Here is a 20,888-nt window from a genome sequence, read left to right as displayed (position 1 = left end):
GTGAGAAGTGAAGCAGAAGTTTGGGACATGAAGATTGGCATAGTTAATATTCTGAAGTTAGATTAAAATTATATTTGCATATCACTTAGTGCTTTCTAAATCTGAGAGATTCAATACATCTAGTTATATGTAGATCACTTAGCAAATTGACACTTCATTTTTAATGGAATATCATGTAAGTATAAAGTATTAGACAGACTTACTTCTTGAAAGAGACTGAATCTTTAGTTGTTAGTTATTGGAGTCAGAAGCAGCTAAAATGAGAGAAGACTGGAATGGATGTGACAGATGTTGAATCCTCTTTTAACTATCATTAAGGCAGGGGTTTGTTTTATTTCTTCCATCTTTATAGGATATAACTGTGTCCAGCTGATGGCAATTATGGAACACGCGTACTATGCCAGTTTTGGTTATCAGGTCACCAGCTTCTTCGCAGCATCAAGGTAAGCTAAAGTACTTCAGCTTCTTCTCTGTTTTTCTGCCTTATTCCCCATCCATTGAAATCAGCATGCCTCTATGTGTGTGTTTGCAAGTAAGTGTTTAATGGAAAGTAACAGAGTATTGGCTCTAGCTTCCTCTAAAATCAGTTGGGCATGGTGATCAGCTGTTCTGAGGAGCACTTCATATAGGATACAAACAACAACAAGGCTATAAGTAACTTGGCTTGTCATAGCATATTCCAGCTAATCCAGTTTCAGTAGTCTTTATGCGTGCGTTTTTGTGTTCTGGAATTCTTGGCAGTAACAACCGTAGTTGTTACTATGTCATTCTTTTATGATAAACGGAACTGTACACTACTTGTTCATAATGACCTTGATTAAAATCACGGTTCTCTGTGTTCTGTGATAACTTTTTCCCACACTTGCAACAGACTGTACTTATATTTGGGGTCTAGAGTGAAAACAGATGGAAAATGTGTTCAGGAGATTGTTAAGAAAATTATGATAAACCTGAATGTTATGATTTTTTTTTTTTTTCCATCTTGGTGAAGCTCAAGTGGCAAGGCTAAACTTAGATATACAGGAAGTTTTAACTGGCTTAATTAGTTGAAAGAAATGTGTGTCAGACACAGGAGACAATCTTTATTTAAAAACAAGTTGGAAAATAGTATAGTACTTAAATAACTAAAGAGGACAGTGGCAGATAGTGTATTTTGGGGACTTTCATGAATGTACATTTACTTTTGTAGTCGTTAAAGATTACTTTATTCTGGTAATATAAATATCTTATTGTCCCTTAGAAAGTAAGGAATTGTTCAATATTAAGTAGAAGCTTTAAGTTTATCAGTATCTTTTATACTAAATTTGATGTATGAACAGATTAAGAGGGAAGAATAAAACTTTGAAACTATTTCTGCAAAACATTGTGTGCATGATATAATTTTTATGATTAAAAAATTGTTTTAACCATCAGTTTGTAATCAATAGCTACTAATTCAGAGGCTGAAAAAATAACCTGTATACAATCAGAAACTAGGTGATGAGGAATTGCTGACTTAGATATAGTTTTTAGGAGTAATGTTCAGTATTGTCAGCTTAACTTCAGATTGTACCACTCATAACACGTTGCATTTTCTTGCTGATAGCCGTTATGGAACTCCAGATGACCTGAAAGAAATGATTGACATTGCTCACTCAATGGGCATCACTGTTCTGCTGGATGTTGTGCACAGCCATGCATCAAAAAACTCTGAAGATGGTCTCAACAAATTTGATGGCACAGATTCATGTTTCTTCCATTCCGGTTCTAGAGGAACTCATCAGCTCTGGGACAGCAGGCTCTTTGACTATGCAAAGTAAGTATAAAATGTCACTTCAGGTGTGTTAGTGGTAATTGTTTCTTACCAGTTACATTAAAACTACACTATTTTGCCAAACTGGAAAAGTCATTTGGGTTGTTCAACAGTTGCAATATACTGAGTTAAATTCCTTTACTTTGCTAGATACTTAAATCAAAGACTAAATAATAGTATTTTGGTTTTGGTATTCTCTCATCTATGGCCACATATGTACATATTACATACCATGTTTTAGGTACTGTAAATATAATCTATTTATATATCTAAATAAATAAAAGAATAAGAAAAGCTGAAGAAAACTTTCAGGATCTGGAAACTTATTGTCAAACTGTCAAATTGTTGTAATACAGCAAAGTTTTTCCCCAGGACAACTACCTCTGTTCCCAAGAGCTTCCAGAGGTTGATCAACAGTAAATACAGAGCACGGGTCCTTTTCAGTAGGCAAGTTTAGGGACCCAGTTTGGGCACCCTTAATTAGCTAGTATAAATATAGTGTGTGTCAAACCACGTGTTAATGCCAGATGATGATTAGCATTTAATATTGTTTCCTTTTTATTCTCTGAGGTATTGGGAGTGGGAGGATTTATCTTGTATGCGGAGTATTTCAGTAGTTTAAATGGAGAAATAGACACAGGTAGCCAGTTTATTTTGGTCTTCCCTCATTTTTCCCATGTTTTTCATCCCATAGTAAGTTTTGCACAACCCCAGAATCTTCTTAAAGCATTTCTTAATTAATTCTACACAGTGTCACTTCTTATTCCATGATAAATTTTGAGTTTTTCCCCTCCTTGAGATGCACAATAATCTTGTTTGCCCTTCTTACCAATTACAAAATTCTGGTTTAACCCTTTCAAGGTTACGCTTGGGTGGTTCCTTGGATCATTCGTCATTCGGCGACTGTAGAGTTCTGGTCTCTTGTTAATCTGCTAGTTGTTAGGCTTCGTGTGCTGCAAGTTCAATTTACTTTTTTCCCTTTATTTCTCTCCCTCACTTGCATTGAATTGCCATTAACTGGATATGCTTACATTGCAGATGTCCTGGAACCTTGGATCAGAATTACGTATGTTCAGTTAGTTGCCAAAGAAGATATTTCTTCTTGTACTCATAGGCTATACTGTTGAGGCTGACAATTTCATAGCTTATGGGGGGTACTGTTTAAGAAGGTCACTATTGCAGAAGTAATTTTACATAGCATAGGTCAACTGTTTAATGGAAACTCTTGCACAGTAACTCACAATTTCAATTAAATAGAGTGACCAGTGTAGAAAGGGACTTATACACTGTTACTTAATCAGATGAGCCGTTCCTTATTTACTTTTTTTTGGGGACAATTTAACTGATGAATTCAGGGGACCTTTTTGAATTGTGATTTTGATGATAACAAATGCATTTTACTATGTCTAATAGTAATAATTTCTTGTTTGAGTTCCTTCCTATTAATCTTTAAATTCATATTCAAATAAATTCTACTTCAGATAATCTTGAAGCTTTAATATCAGTACAATGGTATTTCACACTTAATTTCATTTTATGCTTATGTATAATCAACAAGTGTGTGTGGTACCACCTTGTGTAGCAAGAAAATAAATCGAATGCAATTGGGGACATTTCTCTGTTCCAAGCAGAGGCAGGTTCTTCATATTGGAAAAGAAAGTGGTGCTGGTATTGAATGTTTTGGAAGGATTTGTAAGTGAAAGAAACAGCAAGCTGCTTTCTAGGTAACACCTGGCAGTGTTAAGCATTTATTCAGAATTTAACAACTTCCTACACCAGTCTGTTCGGTCAGCGGTATGTACCCATTGGGGAGGGATATCACTGCATAATTACTTTTCATCCTGTGTGATTGGAATAGGTGCCAGACTGAATGCTGGGAAGGGGAAAGAGCTGTGAGTGGGAGAGAAGAGATTAGGAAATAGCAGAGACTAGAAAAAATGGATCTGTGCCCTACTGATGAGCAAAAACAGTGCTCTGGATGACTGAGTGTCCCTCATATGGCGTTCTCCATCCCCTACCCTCTAGTGAAATGCAACAACAAAATTAGGTTTCCTTTTTTAAACTTTTAGGAAAACTCCTCCTTCTTCAAGCACAATAAGTTGTGCAGTGAACTGTTTTTAGTCATTAAGGGCTTCTTTAGTCCTAGTATCTGAAACATTAAATATTCTATGTGTTTTTATTGTCAAATTGTAAGGCTTAAAAGATATCACAATCATGTTATAAGTTGCTCACAACTTATTAAAATATACTTTTTTTTTTTCCTCTTTTTGTGTGTACAGGTCCTAAACAAAATTGGGAAAGAATCGGAACTGACATTTTACGGAAAATGTTACTTTTTTTTAATTTAGGCTTTATTGTCATGCCTGCTAATTTCCATATCAGTAAATCAGCAGCCGTATTCTGAAAAAGGGAAGTATAAAAATCTGTGAGAGACACTCAAGTTGCTTGTGGATATTTCAAGGTTTCTGAAAATAGATAACACCAAACACAACCTATTGAATGGTATACAGAAAAGCTTGCTTTCTGAGGCAAATCTCTTCAGCTAGTACAGCCTTCTCTCCTGTGCAGTGCTTGTACTAAATCACTTTCCTTCTGTAGTAAGAAGAACTGTTAAATCTACAGGTACTTAAACATCAAATAACAAGGACTGCTCAATTTACTTTGGAATTGAGAGAACCTATTTCTCTGCCATGAAAGAGATTAAGAAACAATTGCTTTATCAGTTTAGTCTGTCTATGTTTTCTTTGAAAGCCAAGATGTAAGTAAATTTGTCTCACAGCGTTGGCAAGATTATTCAGTTTTCTGAGAAGGGGATTGTGAATACTTACTATAAAACAAGGTGGCAAAAGATCTTTACCCAGACAAAAAAAGAACTATATCCATGGTATATTTTAAATATTATATTTTTAATAATATTCACTTAAGTAGAGAGTAGCTCCAAGAAAAGCAGTAGTAAAACTGTTCAAAGGACAACCAGGATGTTGCATCTCTAGCAGCATAGTGCAATTTAAGAAGATAAAAGTGTGTTCTGGCAAGTTTTTCCAGTTTTTCCAAATTGTGGATCTGGGCAGTTTTTTCCTCAAACATGTTAATTTGGTGAATCTTCCTCTCCTTCTTCTGCAGACCCTGAATGCATGAAAGGGTCTGATGCCTGAATTCATGAAAGGGAGATACTGTAAGGTAAAAGGAATGTCACAAACTCTGGACCTGTAGTCTAGCTGGCACTGTCTAGTTAATTTTGTGGTAAATTAAGTGCCTTGTCTCTATTGAGGTCCTGTTTAAGGTAGCTCACTCGAAACACGTGTAAGCACCCTCCCATCTTAACTAAGGCTTCTGCTTGTAATTAATTTAGCACAAGCTAAGTATAACAATTTTTCCTTCCTAAAATCATATTTGAAGATTATTCAGCTGACAAGTTCATTAGAAGTGATGCTGTAGACCCTGGAGACCAGGTGGGATCACAACTAGAGTGGCTGATTGTGTTTTGATTTAAATTCATTTCTCTGTATAGCAAATGTGTCTAAAATATTAATCAGGCAAAACAATTTAGAAAGAATTGAGAACAAGATATTACCTAGCAAAGATAAGTTACTGTTTGTTTTTTTGGGTTTTTTTAAGGCACTACATAATTAAAATGTGTAAATGATGCTGCCTTTCTAGGCTTATTAAGATCTGAGTGTATTGTTTTGATTTTTAGGGCTCCGTATTCCTCTTTTCTCATTAGGCTTTGTTAGATTCTGCACTTAATCCAATTCTAGGCGACAACAGGTATACTGATGTATTTCTGTAGGCTTTAGTAATAATGATAGAAGTAAAACTTGGCAGAAATCATATGATGCCCTAAGTTTTGTGTTTTGTTTGTGGTTTTGTTTTGTTTTTTAATACTGTGACCCTTTTCACCTGAGCACTTAGCCAAAATTTTAAGTTCTTGCTCAATCTAGGAGAAGAATTTGGCACAAAAGTCAGAGGTTGAATTATATTCTTGTTTCAATTACAAAGTCCTGCTTCTTTGAGTGCAACAGTATGATCAGCAAGAGATTATGTTAGTTCCAAGGTTCTGGGGCCAGCAGACATCCCTGATGTCTCTTTTGAGGCTTTTTCTGTTCAGTGCTTTTCTTTGGATTTTATGTGTCCATGCTTTTGTTCTTCTCTGAAGGCATCAAATCATAACTAGTGGGAATCCTTTGGCCTGTTCACGTGAAGATTTTGTCTTGTTTGTATTTTTTGGTGGTACTCTCTTTTGGGAATTAAGGCTTGTAAGTGCTGTAGAGGAAATTAAATTTGCTGAACTAAGCCATGTAATGGGAGAAATCTTTTATTTGCTTTAGTCTTTTCTTTCTCCTTCAGTATTATGAAGTCTCAAGTGACATCTATGCAAAATGTGCTTTGAAATACTGTAGGTAGGGTTCAGAGTATAAGCGCTGTTCCACAAGCCACAGTTTACATCAGGAGAAAAGATGCCATGCTGGTCCCCTGCTGCCTAACCAGATGTTCTCTTCAGCTTGGTCTTCTGAACTGTTGGTGGAGCAGCTGATCATAGCTCAGCATGTTACACTTTTTTCAGTTTTTCTTAAAGTGGGTTATAAACTACTATAGTTCAGAAACTGCTTTTAGCCCTGCTGTCAGTGTGGCAGAAATAGGCCAGCTGTCAGTTGCAGAAGTGTGTGTTTTAGTTCTGGTTTAGATGGCCTGTGTTCCAGCTGCTCCTCCAGAGAGGTGTGGGTCACCTGAAGCCTCTCTTCCCTATCCTGTGTTCCAGCCTCATGCAGCTATATCAGGTGCTCTCTTGCATCTAAAATGGCACGGTACCCCTGTGTTTGGATGCTGAGATGATGGCCTTTTCTATGAAATCCTGCATAGACTTCATGCTGTATTTTATGGGGAGAAAAGGTCTGCTGTTGTCAATAGATAGTAATTTACTTCACTTTAGGATCTGACTCCTTAAAGGCATGTTGGTCTTCTAACATCTTCAGCAGACTGTATTTTAATTTTTTCTTAAACAGCTTTGTTTACCTGATTTTTTTTTTCCTTTTCTCTCATTACTAGCTTTCTCAGTCTTTAGCTGCCACTGGTGTAATATTATTAGTAGCTAGAATGAATTGGGAAATATAGCTTTCAGCGATTAGTGTTTGGTTAATAGGGGTACCTGTCTGGGCTCGTAATTCTCTTAATATAGCTGTCCAGATAAATTCTTAGGGCTTAAGTAGGCTACACTTAAATGTTGAGCTCTTCTAAATATCTGTGGAAGTGAAAACTTGTTGCCTGATGTGGGACCATCACCATGGTTTGTAACAGTCAGTTTTCAGGAAGGAATGGATATGCTGCTACTCTATAACACTTGCATGTTTAGGGTTTTAAATTTGTGTAAGTAAATGCTTTATGGAGTACTGTTGTATTAAAGATTATGGTTCCTTGCCTAATGCACTTACGGAAAGTTGGCACATCAGCATGAGTTACAAAATGAAGACCATGTGGTATGTGCATTCTTACCATCCATCTCAGGGTTGCTTTATTCATGCATGTTTTACAGGGTGCAGGGAGGGTATACTTGATGGCAAACTATTACTTATCAGTGGACACACACAAGGGATGGGTGGGATTTTAAAACTGCTAGTGCACTCATAGCTTACAATAAGACACCTGAAGTCTGCACTGTCCAGGCAGGCATCAGTCAGGTGGGAGAAAGGAGGCTGCTGCTGCTTCTGCTTGTTGTAAAAGACCCTTGCTAGTGCTGGGTTATTCTCTTCAGACTCCATATTATTTTCTTTTGTAGCTTTGCAGCTTTCCATGATCTTCCTTTTGGATCTTTGAGTTTCTAACAAACATGTCTTTGTCTGTGACTTTACCTTTCTTATCTTGCATAGCTTTATAGACTTTTTTGCAGCTTTCTCTCAACTGAGCAAATTGTTTAGAAGTTTAAGCTGTACAGCTTTTGGGACACCATTGATAACCCAGTCAGGAGGGGAGGGGAAAATTACCAAGGAGTGAATGTATTGTATACAGAAGTTAACTTTACACAGTCTAGGTGTAATCACTGAAGTATTCTCTTCTGCAGCTTCTGAGAATTTAGTCAGGTAGAGATTATGTTCTTCCAGCTGTTTTTATGCAGTAGCAATGACATCCAGTGACAGGTCATGTTTATCACGGGTGTGTATTCACTGGGGAGATGCCTTGGCCGTAATTCCGGCTAGATTAAAGGTAATACGGTGATAGTTGTCATTGAGCTATGTTTTCAGTCTTTTTTTTTTTTTTTTTTTTTGGTACATTGTTGATTGTAGGGTAATTACAGTAGGAACAGGGCTACAGGTTGTGTTTCATGATGTAAAACCTTCAGCTATGCTGATTTCAATTAATTTCCCGCCAGTCTTCCTTCACTAAATTAGTTTAGGATAGCTCAGTAGTTACAGATTGCCATAACATGCATTGGAATTGGATTTGATTGGCAAAGATTAATGACTATTTTAAGAAAGCACTGCTTGTGATGTAATAGCGAGATATTATTTTTTCTTTTTCCTAGAGCTCGTAAATGTAATTATTTTGATTACAGATTGACTTTCAAAGCCCAACTCTATATGTCCTTAGCAGGCTGCTTCTACTGGACCTTGAGGGTGACTGTAAAGGTACAGAAGTACTTCATAAAGCCTAAACCTTAACATTCAAAACCTTCCATGTCTGTGAAAAATCTGTTTCTTTGTATTTTCTCCTCCTTTTAGCAACTGTTATGAATGTTAGCATGTAAGCATTTTCAAGAATGGGAACATAGCAGTTAATGAATTGCCTTTCTTGAAGGAAATGAGTACTGAAAGCATTGACAGAAGGGATGATGTGTTGGAACTTGCTGCAATGAAATTAGAAATTTAGAGTTTAGAAATTGTTCTAAATTTTGTCGGGTAGCATATTTTGAAATATGGAGGTCACAGCTTGTAGCCAATTAAATTCAATCATGTCTTGAATAGACAGTCACTCCTACCTGAAGTTGATTATGGTATTTCAATAAAGATCTAAAATTAGACGAGATTCAACACACTGCAGAGAATCATTCCTCATCAGTCTAAATGCAATAATGATCTTGCGTTTAGTAATACACACTTAAATTGATAACTGTCACAGCATTCTTATGTGATTACTGCAGCACTTGTATGAGCAGTATCTGTTGTGAATAGAAGATTATGCTGGGGAAAAGGGTGACAGTTGTATAAATTTGAGATGAGAGAGAGGTTATAAAGAAAATCTGCAAATGAAATGGGGAATGTTGACTTTCTTCTCATATGGTTTTATCCAAAGAAGTTCTATGTTGGAGGAAAAGTAGGCATGGTACCACTCAGCAGGGAAAGAAGATGGGATCGTTGAGACAATTATAGTTTTTTTTCCTGATTCTAGTGTGTATATGTTGTATCATATACAGATCCCCTTGAAATCCATTTTCGGAAAGCTCTTTGGAGAGAGAAAGAAAATTGATAATCGGACAAAACAATTAACAGCCATATCTACAAAGCAGAAAAAAATAAATTGTCAAAATGCTGTATGCATTTGATGATGGTGGGATTGAGTGCACCATCAGTAAGTTTGCGGATGACACCAAGCTGAGTGGTGAGGTTGACACCACTGGGAGACGGGATGACATCCAGAGGGACCTTGACAAGTTGGAGAAGTGGCCTTGTTAAAACCTCATGAGGTTCAACAAGGCCAAATGCAAGGTCATACACATGGGTCGGGGCAAACCCCAGTATCAATATGGGCTGGGGGATGAAGAGATTGAGAGCAGCCCTGCAGAGAAGGACCTGGGTGTCCTGGTGGATGAGAAGTTGGACATGAGCCAGCAATGTACGCTTGCAGCCCAGAAAGACAATCATATCCTGGGCTGCATCAAAAGAAGCATGATCAGAAGGCTAAGGGAGGAGATTCTCCCCCTCTACTCTGCTGTGGTGAGACCACACCTGGAGTACAGTGTCCAGCTCTGGAGTCCTCAGCACAGGAAAGACATGGACCTGTTGGAACGAGTCCAGAGGAGAGCCACGAAATTGGTCAGAGGGCTGGAGCACCTCCCCTATGAGGACAGGCTGAGAGAGGTGGGGTTGTTCAGCTTGGAGAAGTCTCCGAGGAGACGTGATTGCGGCCTTTCAGTACTTAAAGGGGGCTTATAAGAAAGATGGGGATAAACTTTTTAACTGGGCCTGTAGCAATGCTTTTAAGGAGATGTTTAGATTAGATGTAAGGAAGAAATATTTTATGCTTAGGGTGGTGAGACACTGGAACAGGTTGCCCAGGGAGGTGGTAGATGCCCCATCCCTGGAAACATTCAAGGTCAGGTTGGATGGGGCTCTGGCCAACCTGATGTAGTGGAAGATGTCCCTCCTTACTGCAGGGGGGTTGGACTAGATGACCTTCATGGTCCTTTCCAACTCAAACTATTCTCAACTCAAACTATTCTATGATTCTGTTATTCTATGCATTGCCAAAAGTCAGTATATTTATGGCCGACAGATCAGAAATTATCTGCAAATTGTCATGTCGCTCTGTTATATTACTTTCAGTTTTGAAAGGAAGGCCGTGTTTTCTTGAGGAATTCCGTTTCATAGGCTATCATAAAAACTAAGTTCCTGCACTAAAAGTTGATTGAAACTGAAGATGGAGGTCAGAGTATCCAACAGAGCTGACCAGCCTGCTGCTTCTGGTGGTAGCTGTCTCTGTCCTATCTAATTGTTTCCTAGCTGTAGGCCATAGCTGAGAGTTGGTTTTGGATGGGACTATGTTGGTGGTTCTGTGCTAAAATTTAGGGAGGATTTATATGGACTCACTCAGCTTTATATGGATGTTTTCCTTAGAGTTATTTAAATGCCAAAATTGCTTTGACTTTGGGACTAATGTGCTTTTGAGATAAGTTTTATTAGAATTCATACTTATAAAATTCTTGTTGAAATTGTAATGAAGATACAGAAGCTGATTCTACTGTGATCACATTATAATGGTAATGGATGGACCCAGAGTAGCTTTAGCTGATTTTTTTTTTCTTCTAGGTTCTGTTCTGGCTGATATGGTTACAGGACAAATTTGAAGAACTGAAATAGTGTATCATGTCAAATATGTCTTAATGAATAAGGAAAATATTGTATGAAAAGTTTTATCCCTGGGAACAGAGTGAATTGTTCTAAACCAGTTTTGGAAAAAAAAAAAAAAAAGAGTTCAACTTTTTTTTTTTTTTCTAAAAGCATATTGGATTGAATTTTCTTGGCTTTTCCTTCTCCCCTGAAGGAAGAAAAAAGGGAAAAAATATTTAAGCTTTTTGTTTTGTTTGTTTGTTTTATTATGACACCACATTAGTCAAAATGGTAAATAATTAGAATAATAAATAATAATAATAGAATTGTTCATGCAAAGGAGACTTACATATGCTTTGTTGCTTTGTGTGCCAAGGTTGTCTAAGTGAATGACCTTCTGTGGTTCTAAAAATTTGGCTTTTAGCTGTGACTAACCACATTTTATTCCAAATCATGTAATTCAGAATTGATGGGTTTCTTTATTTTATTTAGTTTGAAATGGATTAAGCTTCGATGTTCAGAAGCAAGTATTCAAAGTTGGTGTTTAAGGAAATAAATAGTGCAAGTTTTCAAATTGCTAAACATACAGTTTGTTTTACAGACAACAAAGATAGGTGAAAGTCCTTTTTTATTGTCAAAATTTAGCTCTTGTTATTAGATTCTCTGTATATTTTCTGTGCTGAAACAATTGGTGAATCTGAGCAATCAGCCAAATACTGGACGAAAAACAAAAAAATCCCAAAAGATTTCTACTGCTTTTTCTCCCTTGGTCGTCTGGTTTGAATGTTTAGTGTTTATTACTCCAGATTTTTAGGCTTTTTTCACTACCCTGTAATCTGAAATTCTATATTTTTCTTCCTACAAAATGGAAATATATATTTAAACGAAAGCCTAAGTAGTTGGGGCTTATGACCATTCTGGGGTTGATGCTTAAACCCCAAAGGTTATTTACGAAGTAAGTGCTTTTTGGAGAAGACAAAAGAAGTCAACTATAAAACACTAAAATTTACATTATCAATATTTTCAGGCTTTCTTTGCCACCACCTTCTTGGATAAGGGCATTGGAAAAGATGAAAATCTACTTTGACTATGTTATAAGAAATTCCAAGGTAATTATTTTGTCATTGGGTTAAGTGGGGAGGAAACGGAAAGTCAGTCAGGAAATGCATAAATGGAAACAACTTTAAGCTGGATGTTCTTTCTAATGCCTATCCAACATTGGTTAACAAAGCTAGCAACTTAGTAGTATGAAATAACATTCTTATAAACGAATTGTGTACTGGAAAGAATGAATGTTCTATGGGTTGTATGTACAGTTGCTCTTAGTACAGCACCATTGTCATCCTAAATTTGGAAAGACAAATAAAAGTTTTGATTAGAAAGAATGTCTTCACCAAGTTAAAGGTATGAGCAACTTGTTTGCCTGTAATGCTAAATGGTTAATATATGCAAGGAGAATTTTTTAAAAACTATTTCAGAGAATCTTAGCTTTAGTTTTCTTTGCATTTTACCCTGGCCTAGACAACAAAATTTGTTTTTCACAACGTTACGAAGTTTCCACTTCAAACTTACAATTTAATCAGAAGATGTTATCATTCTGCTGCCCCTTAAGCCAGGTTCAGTAATGGTCACACTGAAATGTGGTCTGAAATTGGGCATACGTATAGTAGGAACAGTTGCTTTCATTTTAGTTCAAAACCATGGAATTTCATGGAAAAGCCTTTCCATTAGAAATGAATACATTTTTCTAATGTATTAATTATACTGGTACGTTAATAAATCTGAATGGAAATCAGGAACGAGTGGTGTCTCTCAGGGGTCCATGCTGGGACCAGTTAATGACATTGTGACATTGAGTGGACCCTCAACAAGTTTGAGGATGACACCAACCTGAGTGGTGCAGTTGATACGCTGGAGGGAAGGGATGCTATCCAGAGGGACCTTGAGAGGCTGATGGGGGAGTGGGCCCATATGAACCTCATGAAGTTCAGGAAGGCCAGGTGCAAGATCCTGCACCCGAGTCGGGGCAACCCCACGCACAGATTCAGTCTGGGGGATGAATTGATTGAGAGCGGCACTGTGGAGAGGACTTGGGGACGCTGGTGGGTGAAAAATTGGAAATGACCTGGCAATGTGCACTTGCAGCCCAGAAACCCAGTCATATCCTGGGCTGTGTAAAAAGAAGTGTGACCAGCAGATCAAAGAAAGTGATTCCCGCCACCTACTCTCCTGAGACCTGACCTGGAGTACTGTGTCCAGTTCTGGAGTCCCCAATATAAGACAGACCATGGACCTGTGTCATGGTTTAAACCCAGCAGGTGGCCAAACACCACGCAGCTGTTCATTCACCCTCCCCTGTGCCGGGGCTGGGGGAGAGGATCAGAGGGCTAAAGGTAGGGAGACTTGTGAGTTCAGATAAGAACAATTTAATAACTGAAAGAGAATAAAATGTAAAATGATAATGATAACAATGGAGTATACAAATGAGTGATACACAGTGCAGCTGCTCACCACCTGCTGACCAAGGCCCATCCTGTTCCCAGCCCCATCCTCATTTCTACACTGAGCGTGACATTGTATAGTACGGAATATCCCCTTGGCCAATTTGGTTCTGCTGCTGTGGCTGTGCTACCTCCCAGCTTCTGTGCACCTGCACAATAGCAAAACATGGGGAGTTGGAACGTCCTTGGTTTCTTAGCAAAACCTGAAAACATAATTATATTGCCAACATTCTTCTTGTACCAAATCCTGTAGTGAATACAAAATACAGCGCTATTCTAGCTACTATAAAGAAAATTAACTCTGTCCCAGTCAAACCCAGGGCAGGTCAGAGGGCTGGAGCACCTTTCCTGTGAAGAAAGGCTGAGAGAGTTGGGGTGGTTCAGCCTGGAAAAGAGAAGGCTCCAGGGAGACATTATTGTCTTCAGTACTTAAAGGGGGCTTGTAAGTAAGACAAAGAGAGACTTTTTACCAAGGCCTGTGGTGATAGGACAAGGGGCAACAGTTTTAAACTGAAAGAGGGTAGATTTAGATCGAACACAAGGAAGAAACTTGTTATGATGAGGGTGGTGAGGCCCTGGAACAGGTTGCCCAGAGAAGCTGTGGATGCCCCATCCCTGGAGGTGTTCAAGACCAGGCTGGATGAGGCTTTGAGCAACCTGGTCTAGTGGAGGGTGTCCCTGCCCATGGCAGGAGGGTTGGAACTAGAATGGAGGACACTTCCAACCCAAACTATTCTCTGGTTCTGTGATTAATACACAAGTTCTAGTGGACTAATCAGACATGTTTCAGCAACATAAATTGTTTTTTAAACTCTCAAAAGATACTGTTGCCTTCTCTTGTGAGTTTCAACTTCTGAGTTGACTTGAAAACGTAAATACTGTACTCAAAGCTTTTTGGGATGTGGAAGAGTTTTGTTTTTAAATGGTTTTCCAAATGAACTGTAGACAGGATGCTTTTTGTCTTTTCTATCTAATATGATATGTAATATTATTCTAACTCCAAATATTTTCAAGGTACTATCTGAGGTTTCCATTGTTACAATTTGATTTCATTGGATTAGTGAGAGTACAACTGAATACATTTTTGGCACAGTGTCTTTCCCACGTGCCTCTGGTGGAATTTAAAAATTTGGTGGCCCGAGAAAGATAGTGGGTATGTTAAAACATATGTTCAGATCGCAAAAGGTTTTAAAATAGGTGCTTAATATTTTTAATATAGAATCATAGATAAAACAAAGTATAGCTGTGAATCAATGCAAAAATTACATTGTAGTTATTTTTAACAGAGACAGTTCAAATAATAATCTTGCTACGTGGTATATGCTAAACAAAGTTATTGCAATGATCGGTTATAAATGTGCTTAGTGTTCTTGTATTAATCTTCATGAAGTACGAATTATACAGCTGAAACGATAGTATCTAACAAGAAGTTGAGATAAAAAACAAGTGTCTTTGAATATAAACCTCTTTCAGTTCTCTTACATGAAAAAGTATTTATGAAGCATACAGAAAGCAGTACATTTGCAAGTTCTCAAATCTATTGGCACAGGGTAAGATGAGCTAATATCTTTAATTACATTCCTGAAGAAGGTAACTTTAAAAAGGTGCAGCAAATTGAAAAATACTGCCCTGTGCTCAAGAATGGAGTCCTATCTAATACAAACCCTATACTTCAGATCTTCTGTGATGTTTTGTGCAAGTGTAACAGCTTTGCATTGTGTGTTTGCTGAAAGAGAATAGGGACTGATGCATGCATAAATCAGTTTTGCCAAATGGCTGCTTACCTCTGCAGTCATTTCCTGGACCTTGTGCTAGGGATGATGTAAGACAATATTCAGGCTCTCTGAGCCTTCCACTGGAAATCTCCTGTTTCTCTGAAGGTAACAATTAGTTGTGCACACTTTGCTGCACTTCATGCTGAAGTCTGTCACGTAGCTGAGCAGTCTAGTCCCATGGTGCTGAAAAGAACATTTTTGGACTGTATTCAGAGCAATTGTTTCTGCTGATGATAAACTCTGGAAGTGTGAAAGGAAGTGATCCAAGCTTTGTATTAGCTAGTATTAGCATAAAGAGTGAACTTTCCTTACCCCTGCTTCCCCAGGGGAGGAAATCAGTAAATTACCATTCAGGACATGGAGTCAGTATCTCAGGAGCCTCCTGTAATTTCTGTACTAGATGATGACTGATACTTAAATGTTTCTACCTGTCTTAAAATTTTCTTGTCTTTTACAAATTTGGCATTACTACCAACTGTCTAGTTGGGAGGAAGGGCAGGATAGTCTTTTTGTCAATAAAACAGACAGGCAACTGAGACTTCAGATGTCCAGTATGCCAGTCTCTGGGAGACTAAAGTAAGAGGATATTCAGATAATCTTTTTCAAAGTAGAAGTCCTAGGATGGTAAAATGCAAGAGTCATCCCCTTTTCAGGCTTTTCTGTGTAATACTAACTATTCCTTTTGAGGTTGGCTTTGCAATGTTAAAATAAAAAAGAAAAGTAGCTGATGCAGTTTGTTGCTTGATGATTAATGTTTTGATTTGTGATTTTAAAGATAATTATCTATTTTAAAAAAAGGTAGTCTGAAATAGCATATGGACAGTGGTAGATTGATAAGGCTTTTCTAGTGTGTTCCTGGTATAGATGAACTTGAGTCTTTCAGTTACCACTGTAGCAACTATGGTTTGCTCTCATCTGCATGCAAAAAACACTTCTCAGTCATCAGTTCACTTTTGGAAAACCAGATATTTGATGATACGTTTATATTAATGCTGGAATTTTCTCAAGGGCAGAGGTCTGGTGGTCTTGCTTTGTTTATTTAATGCTTTTTGTTGGGAGTTTTCAGAATGTTCTCTTTTATGAAAAACTTTATTTCTTTGCTTCTTAAATTCCTTTTGCTATTCATCAGCACTAGAAAAACCAAAACTTTCACCTGCATTCAAATGAACACAGTCTGCAGGCATAATACTAATGCTTTAAATATTTTTGTGTGTGTGCATTTGTTTTCAGGCTGGCATCTTACACTCTGTGTTTACAACCAGCAAAGAGTGAGGCAAGTGCTTTGTCAGCTGTAGCTTTGGTTTCTGCGTGTTTGAGGGAGTGTGCTCAAAATCGTACCTCCACTTGGGTGGGAGCCACAGCAGCATTTCTCGGCTGTGGCTAAACTGCATGGTTGCAGGAGACAACCATGTTTCTGTTTGGTTCTTCAGACAGAAAGCTGGGAGCAGGTGGTGAGGTAGGAAATACCAAAGGAAAGGCAGTAAACCAGACACTTCTTCAGTGTCCCTCTCAAGTAATTTGTGTTAGACTCAACTTGGGAACTAGTCTTTTAAAGTAATAAATGAAATCAGATTTATAGAAGACACGGTTTCAGGCTTTTATTGAGGTGGTTTTGAGAAAGCAGAGCTTAAAAATGTTAACAATTTGTCAGGTATTTAGTATTTTGTCACTACTAATAAAATGAAGTCATTAAGTGTATAATTTTGGTTTCCTATATAGGCAATATAAGACAGTTTAGGATAATTTTCTATTTTTATACGTGTGTATAATACCCTACTATTTCAGGGAAGAAAAAACACTTCACAACAAAGTGGTTAAATACCTCCTGAAGTTTGATTCTTCACCTTTCCCCTCTTTTTTGGGGAAAGTTCAGGATAACTGAACTTTTTGTTTGTCTGTTTACAATCTTGAGTCACCTGATAGGTAATTGTTGGCAATTTCTACACTACATTTAATCTTACTCTGAAAGTGAACCCAGTGTTGAACAGTAAACTATTCAGAATGTTTGAGATCTCAGTTCAATTATGGAAGTCATGAATTGCATTAAATTGTATGCAAAATCCTGATGGTACATTTTAAAAATATTGTCATTTGGTTGTATATTGCAGAACAACAAATTTTGGTTGTTAATTTGCAGGGTTGATTATGTGACTAAACAAAATTAATATTTGCTAAGAAGTTTATTCTGATAAAAGAATTTGAAATGTTCTTAAAGATTTTTATTTTATTAGTGTATAGTTTACTTGGGTAGAACATGGCTGGTAGGAGTGTTAATGTTACCCAAATCGTAGCTGAAATCCATGTGGACTTTATCACCCCTTAAAGAGTGGTAATTTTGAGACATTCTCTGTTTTTAAACTGTGTGTGTCCTGGAGGCTCTGTTAAAACTGTAAGTAATTGTCTTCAGTACTTTTTTTTTTTTTTTCTCTATTTACTTATGGAAGCCCTCTGAGCAAAAAGTATCAAGAATATTAAATTTCATTACAATAAGTACATATCTGCTTTACCTCCGAGGCTGTTCTTATATTCACATTTTGCAGGACATAACCTTTACTGGGTAATAGTTGAGTTATTGCTTCCATTTTTATGGCAAATAATTGAATATTTTATTTTATATTACTTAGTTTGCTCTCATCAGGTGTAGATAGGACTAGCCTGAAAAAATTAAGTCTGGGACACTGTGCTGCTTACTAGATATAATAAACCTATATATAGTCTATAGTTCTTTTGAGGAGAAAATTTGTCTTTGTGCAAATGGCATTTTAGTAGAGTCATGTGAATATATTAATAAACACATGTAATTCATTGGCAAGATACAATAGAGATAGCTAACGCAGAATTAATCTGCTAAATTAAAATGATGGATCTTTCCACAACATTGGTCAGACTTCTAAGCATTTGAAAATTGGGAAGTTCAAAGGAGAAAAAGACTTCCTGACCCATGCATCAGAATCTTGCTTGTTGCTGGGTTGAGCTTAGATCTGATATTCACCAAAGAAAATCTTCCTTTTTGTGTGCAAAGCTTCTTAACTGTTTTCAGAGACCTCTAACTTATTCTTGTTGTGTGCACATGACTGCGTATACAGTAGGTAAAGCTTTTCTGATCATGCCCATCCATGCTTGGGTCCCTGAGAGCTTGCAGTGTCAGTCAGGATTTCAGAAGTGAGGACTTTGTGTTGGCTGAAAGGAAAGCTGTCCTTGAAGTTTTTCGACTAAGCTATCCAGTTGGCGATTGAAACTTTTTCAATGTTTTGGGTGTCATACTGGACCTTAAGGAAAGATAAACGTGAAGAGCTGTAATGCATTGTTACTTGTGTTATTTAATGCTTTTTTATTATTATTTGAAATGTCATTTAAAAGATAAAACTGCTTTGCAGACCAAAGATCAAAGGTTACAAGTCTTGTTTGGCAGCATCTTTCTGTATCTCAGTATATAAATTGTCTACTTTCCATGTTATGAATTCTATACAGGTAGCAAAGCAAAGATAATCTAATCAAGTGAAACCAAAAAGGTCATGGTATGGATCCGTTTCTCTTTGAAACAAATAAAACCTCACAATGAAGGGAACAGAGGTAAAGTGATAAGCAATTGATTGTAAGAAGTCAGTGGGGAAGAAGACAGTGGGGTAGTAATTAAATTATTTCATAAATTTGAGGAAAAAACCTCAGGGAGCTAGATCTAAAGATAGTATTTATTTTAAATTCAGAGGTTTTAGGGGGAAAAAGCTGCTCTCTTTATCACTGATACGGCTAAAAAAGACATAGATAAATCTTCTTCAGTGACCCACACTCACTGTTAATGAAGTCTTGAGCTAGTAGCAGTGGGCGACTTAAGAGAATTGGGAACTATCCCCATTAGCTTGCCCAGGAAAGTGCAGTTATAATCCATGCAATACAGGTAACATCTTTCCAAGCTTTTTGTGAGGGAAGATCTACTGCTATTAAAAGTGTTAATTTCAAGCCTAATCCATGTACAAGATTGTGATGGACAAGAAGTAGAGACATGACAGCTTTAACCTGTAAGTTCTCTCTGGGCCCCCAGATCACCTTCGCAGTGCAGACACTTGAACTGTTTGACCAAAGGTATCATGACCATATTGATTGTCTTTTGAGTTGGTTGCTTATAGTGGGGATGTTAAAAAAATGAATTTCATCATATTAATTTATTTTAATAATATCCAAAATACTATGGCACTGTGAAGAATAGTTCAAGAATACTGCAAGAATGTTGCAGCCATTCTGAAAGCTTTTACCAGGTAAATTCTCCTGCAACTAGAAGTTGGAGTGTAGAGAGGACTCTGTCCTTAGGATTTTTGTCAGTCGTCTCTGTTTGTTTTTAAATAATGTTAAAAATTCAGTGCATGTTAAACTGAAAGCTTTAGTCTCCTATAACTTCTCATCTATTGGTGTTTGTGCCACTACTATTAATCAGTATTACGTGTTTTCAGAATAAGCTTTTTCCTTAAAAGTTATTTGGTGTCTGAATATTAACTTTGAAATGTGAGTAAGCTTAATATTGCTGAAATAGAACAGCTTGTTTCTTTTCTGGCTATACAGGTTGCAGTCATGCAATGCACTCTCAGAAGTCCTAAATCTAGGAAAATGAGCACTCTACATCAGTGCCTCTGTGGCTGTTACTATGGGGAAAAAAGTTAATTCACTGCTTTTCTATCTCTTCTTGGGATTGATAAGGGGGGAAATGACATATTGCTGCTGACCCTTTCTGCTCACAGATTGTCATATGCCTCAGGAGGATTGCGCTCTAGTGTTTGTCTGTGCAGTTCATTTTGGAGGCATAATGCAGTTTGGATCAAAAAGCAAGAGCTCTTTTAGTCTGTTAACGACTGTATCATGTTCTGTTGACTAGTAGAACGATGTGTATGTTCCCATAGAATTGTTCTGTATAATTATGAGTGCAGATATTGAGAGCAGTCTACAAGTGTGAGTCAGGATTGTCCCTTGGCTAAAAAGCAGTCACCTGCTGCACTGCTTCGACCTCTCGGTCCCTTATGGCTAAGAGATGGCTTGGAGTCTTGGCAACAATATTACCTAGAGGACAGCAGGGAATCACTTCTCCACGTAAATGAAGGAGGTTGAAATACAAAGACTTTATTCTTTTTATTGTTGTTTCCCAAGTAGGATAAGACTGGTTACCTTTTTTGTATCACTCTGATCAAAGTGCATCGAAATAACAGGCCAACTGGCATATGCTGGTTAACAGCGGGGGCAGGAAATCTCTGTGTCAAATCTGGATGTTTTGTTCATAAAAAAAAACTTGAATAGATTCACTGAAAGTTAGCATTATCAGACTAATACAGGTTTCTTTATGTTTAGCAATCGATTGGTGGAATTTAGGCCAGTCAACTGTTGAAATGTTTGGGGATAATTTTAAAAGTAATATTTTAGCAATTCAATGCTACTATGTGTTAAGCTAATTAAACACTAAGTCTTGAAAACAGGTAAATCATCATAAAAGTCTCGATTCTTTTAAGGTCATAAGTTCCACTCATTTTCTATAATACATCATAATAAATGCAACTCCTGAGTGTCAATATGATTCAAGAACTGCATCTTCAAACTGTTTTAGGTACACACAATATTATTTTTTTTGCCCATAGTGATAAAATTAACTGGTTTAATTGCATTACTTGCTTGCATCTAAATATTTCATATTCATCATGGATTAGAATTCCAAATTTTTACAGTGAATCATTATTTTGATTTTTTTATTAGTACAGGAGGAAAAAAGTAAATAATGAGTTTGACTTGTAAGCAATTTCAC

General features: G+C 37.2%; 1 protein-coding gene across 1 annotated transcript in view; it reads left to right on the top strand.

Annotated features, from left to right (window-relative positions):
* GBE1 (glucan (1,4-alpha-), branching enzyme 1) overlaps window positions 1–20,888 on the top strand; it is a gene marked incomplete at both ends in the record, with an annotated part of 70,468 nt that overhangs the window by 5,148 nt on the left and 44,432 nt on the right. Inside the window, 2 exons of the mRNA XM_010083825.1 lie at window positions 353–443; window positions 1,586–1,795. Of these exons, the coding sequence (XP_010082127.1) occupies window positions 353–443; window positions 1,586–1,795 (301 nt within the window). The remainder of the gene's footprint in view (window positions 1–352; window positions 444–1,585; window positions 1,796–20,888) is intronic.

Source organism: Pterocles gutturalis, unplaced genomic scaffold, assembly GCF_000699245.1.
Source record: "Pterocles gutturalis isolate BGI_N339 unplaced genomic scaffold, ASM69924v1 scaffold8525, whole genome shotgun sequence".
NCBI lineage: Eukaryota > Metazoa > Chordata > Aves > Pterocliformes > Pteroclidae > Pterocles > Pterocles gutturalis.
The sequence above is the reverse complement of the archived record's forward strand: the minus strand, read 5'-3'. Positions and strand labels throughout refer to the sequence as shown.